This window comes from Fukomys damarensis, unplaced genomic scaffold (assembly GCF_012274545.1).
Source record: "Fukomys damarensis isolate Sample0158 unplaced genomic scaffold, DMR_v1.0_HiC HiC_scaffold_19, whole genome shotgun sequence".
Taxonomy (NCBI): Eukaryota; Metazoa; Chordata; class Mammalia; order Rodentia; family Bathyergidae; genus Fukomys; species Fukomys damarensis.
In genome coordinates this window covers 61079251-61086914 of record NW_022900931.1, presented here as the reverse complement: position 1 = coordinate 61086914, position 7664 = coordinate 61079251, and the positions used below count along the sequence as shown (strand labels likewise).

The 7664-nt window shown below is 59.0% G+C and overlaps 1 protein-coding gene across 1 annotated transcript in view; it reads left to right on the top strand.

Annotated features, from left to right (window-relative positions):
* Arhgef1 (Rho guanine nucleotide exchange factor 1) overlaps window positions 1-7270 on the top strand; it is a 17220-nt gene extending 9950 nt beyond the window's left edge. Inside the window, exons 14-29 of the mRNA XM_019207368.1 lie at window positions 348-493; window positions 2550-2696; window positions 3018-3100; window positions 3250-3375; window positions 3464-3578; window positions 3695-3795; window positions 4043-4120; window positions 4376-4451; window positions 4532-4699; window positions 5238-5325; window positions 5417-5503; window positions 5815-5882; window positions 5981-6067; window positions 6380-6543; window positions 6619-6719; window positions 6925-7270. Of these exons, the coding sequence (XP_019062913.1) occupies window positions 348-493; window positions 2550-2696; window positions 3018-3100; window positions 3250-3375; window positions 3464-3578; window positions 3695-3795; window positions 4043-4120; window positions 4376-4451; window positions 4532-4699; window positions 5238-5325; window positions 5417-5503; window positions 5815-5882; window positions 5981-6067; window positions 6380-6543; window positions 6619-6702 (1618 nt within the window). The 3' untranslated portion in view covers window positions 6703-6719; window positions 6925-7270. The remainder of the gene's footprint in view (window positions 1-347; window positions 494-2549; window positions 2697-3017; window positions 3101-3249; window positions 3376-3463; window positions 3579-3694; window positions 3796-4042; window positions 4121-4375; window positions 4452-4531; window positions 4700-5237; window positions 5326-5416; window positions 5504-5814; window positions 5883-5980; window positions 6068-6379; window positions 6544-6618; window positions 6720-6924) is intronic.
* The last annotated feature ends 394 nt before the right edge of the window (window positions 7271-7664 follow it).

The following is a 7664-nucleotide window of genomic DNA, read 5'->3' as shown; positions in this document are numbered from 1 at the left end:
GCGACGTGGACATCGACCCCAGCTCCGCCACGGCCGTGCTTGGCCCTGCCCGACGAGCCACGTACGTCACCCCTGCCCCACGCACTGAGGCATCCTGGAAAGTCGGGAGGGGGTTGTTGCCAGAGTCACAGAGAAGCAGGTAGTGGACGCCGAGGTCCCTGAGGGCCAGCTGTGGTCACAGGCCTTGGAGGAGGAATGGGTGGGAAACTTCTGTCTGCAGATGTGGGGACTGGTCCACCCTGGGAGCCTTAAATGCCAAGGCCACAGAGAGAGGTTGGCGCTAAGGAGTCGACTGCTCCTCCATGGGGTGCCCCAAACTCAGGTCCTAGCAAGGTCTCTGTCCACAGCCCAGAGCCTGGCGACGAGGGAGAGCCGGGGCGGTCAGGACTGGAGCTGGAGCCAGAGGAGCCCCCTGGCTGGCGGGAGCTCGTCCCTCCGGACACCCTGCTCAGCCTGCCCAAGAGCCAGGTGAAGCGGCAGGAGGTCATCAGTGGTGAGTGCCCCCACGCCCCACTGTGGCCAAGGACACAGTCCAGCTCCGGCAGAGACAGACACATGGAGATGTCCTTTCTGGTGTTGATTTACCCTAGAGAGCTTCTGAGGGCACCTTGTTTCCGGCAGAAGACACTTGGTTACGTAAATAGCAGAACAGCCGCAAGGTGGAGCATGAATGCAGCTGTCAAAGTGACATTTCCAAGGGGTCTGCAGCAGGGCAAACAATGCTGATGCTAAGAGCCGGAAGTGGGGCTGGGAAGAGTAGTCGAGTGCTGGCCTAGCAGGTGCAGGACTCCGGGTTCTATCCTCAGCACTGCAAAAAAAAAAAAAAGCTAGAAACACGATATAAAAATTGCATTTCTAGGGCCAGGGGGATTTAGCTCAGTGGTTTTGCCATCTGCCTCCTCGCAAGCACAAGTTCCTCAGTTCGATCCTTGGTACAGAAAACAAAATAAAACCACCAACAAAAATTGCATTTCTAAATTGGGCGTGTTGTTGGATGACTGTAATCCTAGCACTTGGGAGGCTGAAGCAGGAAGAGCATGAGTTAGAGGGCAGCCTGGGCCACAGAAGACTTAAGACCCTGTTTGAAAAGTTAAGAATGTATTTCTTCCCAGGTGCAATAGTGCAAACCCATAATCCCAGCACTCAGGAGGCTGAGGCAGGAGAATTGCCATGAGTCAGAGGCCAGTTTGGGCAACATAGTTCAAGGCCAGTTGAACTACATAGTTGAGACCCTATCTCAAAAATACCTAAATAAGCTGGGCGTGGTGGCACATGCCTGTATTCCCAGCACTCAGAAGGCTGAGGCAGGAGGATCACTGTGAGTTCGAGACCAGCCTGGGCTACATAGTGAGTTCCAGGTCAGTCTCAAGTACATAGTAAGACCCTGTCTCAAAAAACCAAAACAAAAAACAAATAAACAAATGAAAGCTTGTTATGAAGATATGATCATCTTTCTGAAGTGCTCACCAAACTGTGGGCCTTTTACTGGGATTGTTATTAGTGTGGTCTCACTGCTTTAGGGAACACGAGTTCTCAGAGGGCAAAGTTTGGAGAAATAATCAGTATTTTATCAGGGCCTGCTTCTGGTGAAGAGATGATGGGCACATAATTTTCAGGTTGATTTTGTTTTTTCCCCTGTGCCTCCTAATTGTAAAGGAGTGATGACGAAGGTAGTAAAGTCTTGGAAGCTTGTTTGAAAGTTCATTTACAGGTTACTCAGTAGTACAATATGTGCTCATTCAGAATTTTGGTTGCTGAGTGTGGTGGCGCACACCTGTGATAGCAGCACTCAGGAGACTGAGGCAGGAGAATCACCGCAAGTTCAAGGCCAGCCCAGGCTACTACTCAGTGAGACCTGTCTCCAAAAAAAAGAAAATTGGGCAAGCACTGGCTGGGCAGTGGCAGACCACTTGCCTAGCATGCATTCCATCCCATCACTGCAAAAAAGAAAGAAAGAAAAAGAAAAGTGAAGATAGAATTTTTAGGGCAGTAAGTAAATACTTTTGGGCCACCATTTTTTTTTCTGTTTGGTTTTGTTGTTGTTGTTGTTGTTGTTTGTTTGGGGTTTTTTTGTACCAGGAATCAAAATCAGGACGTTGTGCTTTCAAGGCAGGCAGCAGCACTACTGAGCTAAATCCCTGGCTCTGTTTTTTTGTTTGGTTGGTTGGTTGGTTTTTGGGGTTTTTGTTTTTTGAGACAGTCCAGGCTGGTCTTGGATTCAAGATCCTCCTGCCTCCATCTCCAAGTGCTGGGATGAAAGGCGTGCACCACCACACCCAGCTCATTTATTACTGAATGTTCTATGATAAGCAAACCCGAACTACTGGTCACCCTAGCTGACTGCCAGGGCCAAAGGGAAAGGCAGGGGTCTAGGAATCCTCAGTAGCTATTTAAGGGGTAAATGACCCTGCCCAGAGAGAGTAAGTCCCCCTGCAACTTCTAGGAGAGTTCGTCACCTCCTTGGGCTCTGTCTCCCCCTCCCCCATTCTCCCAGCCCACCTCTGAGGCTGACCCTCCCCAGTGATGCTCCCTGCTTTGGGCCCCCACAGAGCTGCTGGTGACAGAGGCGGCCCACGTGCGCATGCTGCGGGTGCTGCACGACCTCTTCTACCAGCCCATCGCAGAAGGAGGTTTCTTCCTCCTAGAGGAGCTGCAGAACATCTTCCCCAGCCTGGACGAGCTCATCGAGGTGCACTGTGAGTGCCCGGCCGCAGCCCCTCCACACCCCACTGCTGTCTCCCTCCTCTGAGGTTGCCCTTGCACCAGAGTCTAGCCTGTCCTCCTTGAGCGTCCCCCACAAGCAGCATCTGTCCAGCAATGGGGACCACCCATCCTGGACCCCCGAGCTCATTCCCTAGCGGGGCCAACCCACTGTCCAAGCACAGGAGGGCTGGGAGACAAACTTCAGCCCCAAGACTGGAGACAGCCACCTGCAGCCTGGCCCCACCGGCTCCCACCTCAGTGCCACCATCTTCCAGGCCCTGACAGCTCACCCCCTCTCCTCACTGACCCCACAGCCCTATTCCTGGATCGTCTGATGAAGCGGAGACAGGAAAGTGGCTACCTCATTGAGGAGATTGGAGATGTACTGCTGGCCCGGGTGAGGGTGCCCTGCCCAGCCCCTCCCCGCCCCCAGCCTGGCACCTTCCCCTCAGGTCCCAGGGGCCCTGCTTGAGGGTTCCATCCCCGCTGAGATTCTGTTCTTGCCAGTCCCATCTGAGACCTTCCCTGGCCTGAATCTTGCTATAGTTTGATGGTGCTGAGGGCTCCTGGTTCCAGAAAATCTCCTCCCGCTTCTGCAGCCGCCAGTCATTTGCCTTAGAGCAGCTCAAAGCCAAACAGCGGAAGGACCCTCGCTTCTGTGCCTTTGTGCAGGTGAGGTGGGGCCTTGGCTCCCGGGTCCCGGGGGAGGAGGGAGTGAGGCTGGATTTCGGGGTCCCACTCCTGCACTGTTTTCCGTTAGGAAGCTGAGAGCCGCCCGCGGTGCCGCCGCCTGCAGCTGAAGGACATGATTCCCACTGAGATGCAGCGGCTGACCAAGTACCCCTTGCTGCTACAGAGCATCGGGCAGAACACAGGTACCACAGCTGCCCCACACTCTGGCCTCAGCTGCCCTTTCTTAACCATGGCCAAGAGGCGGGAGCTTTCAGGGTTGGAGTTTGCTGGAGCTGCTTGGTCTCTCCCTTGTCTGCAGAAGAGCCCAAGGAGCGAGAGAAAGTGGAACAGGCGGCTGAGTGCTGCCGGCTGATCCTACACCACGTCAACCAAGCCGTGCGTGACACGGAGGACCTGCTGGTGAGCGGCTCAGGGTGGGCGTTGGGCGTGAGCCGGGGCCAGGCCCGGCCCATCCTTACCTTAGCCACCGAGTGTCCTGGGGTCTCCCAACCCGCAGCAGCTCCCTTTCAAGGTCACTGGAGGTCAGGCCTGGCCTCGCCTTGTCCCTCAGAAGGTGGCCTTGGCTCTCAACTTCCCCAGCCTGGGGTACGCAGGGGTCAGCCCCAGAGCTTGGCTTGTCCCTTTAACATTCCCGTCTCTGCCCCAGCGGCTCAGGGATTACCAGCGGCGCCTGGACTTGTCCCACCTCCGGCAGAGCAATGACCCCATGCTGAGTGAATTCAAGGTAGGCCTGCCAGCCTCTGCCGCTCCTCCCACTGTCCACCCCGTCTTGCTCTCTGGGGGATTGTGACAGCCCCCACCCGGCCCCACTGAGTGCGCCCGGGAGCCTCTGCACCCACCTAACTCCACCCAGGTGTGCACCATGACTCCTTGCCCTATGGTAGGACTGGTTGTCGGCCCTGAAACTGCCCTGCCCACCACTCTTCTCTCCCTTCCCTTCCCCTCACCTTGGCTGACCACCGCTCCCCGCTGCCCCCAGAACCTGGACATCACCAAGAAGAAGTTGGTCCATGAGGGCCCCCTGACGTGGCGGGTGACCAAGGACAAGGCTGTAGGTGAGCACCAGAGGGCAGCAGGGGCGGAGCCAGTAGGGTTAGGGGTCGGGTGCAAGCACCCACTGGCCGTGCCCTCTCAGAGGTCCACGTGCTGCTGTTGGACGACCTGCTGCTGCTGCTCCAGCGCCAAGATGAACGGCTGCTGCTCAAGTCACACAGCCGGACGCTGACGCCCACACCCGACGGCAAGACCATGCTGCGGCCGGTGCTGCGGCTCACTTCTGCCATGACCCGGGAGGTGGCCACCGGTGAGAGCAGCCACGCTGTGGCCAGGGCAGGTCATCTGAGCAGCGCGTCCCTGTAGGGGGCCGAGGAGCCCACTCTGAGGGGCGGCTAAGAAGGGACCCAGTAGGCTAGCGGAGGCAGAGGCCGCAGGATGCGGCAGGGTGCGGCTGGAGCATAAGAACATAGAGAGAAACTGCGCCTGTTTGTTTGCACTGACCTGCCCTGGTGGGTGTTTTGAGGGGACACCCTGGCTGCCGCTTGGGAATTGTAGGGTGCATGGCCAGAAGCTGGGGACCCAGGCAGGAGGGACTGGCAGACATACTGCCTAGAAGCTGCAGCAGGGCGGAGGGCCGTGGGGGACCCTCGGTGGGGCACCTGGGGGGCCAGGGGATCTGGCTGGTTGTCTGATGGGATCAGGGTCTGTGGGAGCAGGAGGGACGGGGAGAGAGCATGTGGAACTGGGAGATTAGCCAGACGGCGAGGGGCGAATTGCATCCTGTCTGCTCAGGAAGGGGTGCATACTGGGAGGTCCTGGCCCTGAGCTCCTTCTCCCCTCCACAGATCACAAAGCTTTCTACGTCATTTTTACCTGGGACCAGGAGGCCCAGATATACGAGCTGGTAGCACAGACGGTGTCAGAGCGGAAGAAGTGAGTGGGCCCCTGGGGCCAGTGTGGGCGTGGGAGGCCCCACACAGGTCTGGAGGTGCTGACTGGCCGGGGTCTGGGCCTGTCTCCCCAGCTGGTGTGCCCTCATCACTGAGACTGCTGGATCCCTGAAAGTCCCTGCCCCTGCCTCACGCCCAAAGCCCCGGCCCAGCCCAAGCAGGTGAGCGGCAGGGGGTGGGGACCGGAGGGATGGGGCGGCTTCCTTGAGCATCCCCAGACCCAGGCCCGGCCCTAGCTCACTGTGCACGTATGTGTACATACAAGCCAGCCCCACACGGCCGCTGCCTCCTATCTCCGGGCCTCTCGGCTTTCTGCTGTCGGGGCCTGTGTCTCCCTGTGTCCTGGCCTCCACCTCTGTCTCTATCGCGTCTCCAGACTGTCCTGCCTCCCTGCTTCCAGCTCTCTGTCTCCCTGACCTGGCTGCCCATCAGGCCCAGGGGTGTGGAGTTACCCAGCACTTCCTCCCCACAGCACCCGAGAACCCTTGCTCAGCAGCTCTGAGAACGGCAACGGTGGCCGAGAGGTGCCTCCAGCCGATGGTGAGACCAGATGGGCACTGGGTGGGGAATCACGGGCGAGGGGAGGTGTCCACATTGTGTCCAAACAGGTCTGAGTTCCCTCCTGTTTGCCCACCCAGCCCAGACTGAGAGAATCCTCAGCGACCTCCTGCCCTTCTGCAGACCAGGCCCCGAGGGGCAGCTCGCTGCCACGGCCCTACGGAAAGGTAGCCCAGCCCTGCCCCTCCCAGGGCAGCCACCAGCCAGATGGTGCCTCTGTTCCAACTAGAAAAAGCCTCCCCATTTCCAGCCTCTTTTCTGTCCAGCCACCAGGGCCCACACGCACTGAGCCCACCCAACCTGTACCACCGTCCTGGGTGGCCCAAGCCCCTCTTCTTACTGCGTCACCATCCCTCCCTCAGCCCTAAATTCAGCCTTTCTGTCTGCGGTGCCCTCCCTACCCCATCCCACCCCTCCATCCTCCCCACCCAGCAGAAGCCCCTGCCTCTCATGACTCCATTCCCCTTGTCCCTGGCCAGTGCTGTCCCTGAAGCAGCTCCTGTTGCCCACGGAGGAAGACAGCGGGGCGGGGCCTCCCCGTGAAGGGGATGGGGTACCAGGTGGTGGCCCCTTGGGCCCTGCGCAGATCCAGGAAATTCAGGAGAACCTGCTCAGCCTGGAGGAGGCCGTAAAGCAGCTGGAGGTGTGGCTGGGGGAGGGAGCCCTGGGCACCGGTGGGGGAAGGGGGCCTCCCTCACTGATGACCCCTCCCCACCAGGAGTTGGAGGAGGAATTCTGCCGCCTGCGGCCCCTCCTGGCTCAGCTTGGGGGGAACCCTGTCCCCCAGCCTGGCTGCACATGAGGCTGCTGCCTGTGCAGGTGAGTGGGGGCTGCACTGGGTGGGGCCCCGAGGAGACAGCGCGGCACCTGTGCCTCACAGCCCCATCCGTGTCTCCCTCCCTCTTTCCTGTCTGCAACTCCTGCTGCACCTCTGGTCTTAATCTCTGCCTCTGCTTTCTCCACCTCTTCTTCTCCCACCTTGTCTGTCTGTCCATCTCTCCTCTTCTTCTCCGGCACCCCCCAGGCCTTCCCAAAGGAAGAGACGAACAGGGGAGAGGACGTGAGGGGGCCCCCCACCCCCACCGCTGCAGCAGCATCTCACACCCCAAGGGCCTGAAGAGAGGGAGCCAGGCTGCCGGGCCGCTGCGGTCCCTGCCTCCTGCACCAGCCTCACCCGGCCTGCTCTCCCTCCTGCCTTCTGCTTGGGGGACTCAGGGCTTCATCGCAGGGGTTCCACCACGACCCCCATCTCCCTGGCCATCTCAGTATTGCTTGTGGGGGCCACCCCTCCATCCCCTACCCCAAGTGCCTTTGCTGTTTTTATACCCTGAATTGGAGGTTTATTTTTTAATATATATTATCTAAGGAGAGGTCTGTGTGAGGGTGTGAGGGCGGGGCTTCGCAGCGTGTGTAGCCTCCTCCTGCCGACTTCCTGGGCCTGATGGCGGCTGCATCAGGCCGTCTCTGCCTTTGCCTCCTTTCACTTTGGCGTTCGTTCATTCTCGTGTTTTAACAGTTACTTCCCAAGCACCCCACCACACACACTGGGCATGATGAGGCACCCCCCCTTCCCAGCCCCACCTGAGGCCCCAGTCATCTGAAACATGGTGGGAGGGCACCAGTCTCACTTTCTGTTCTTTTATTTTTGTAGTAAACTCTCCAGAGGTGGCTGTGGGGGTTTGTGGGGAGCTGGTGGGGAGGGGGCCCTCCTGGGTGGGGGATGGGGGCGGGGTTATTGCTCTGAGCTCCCTATCCCCAGGGGGG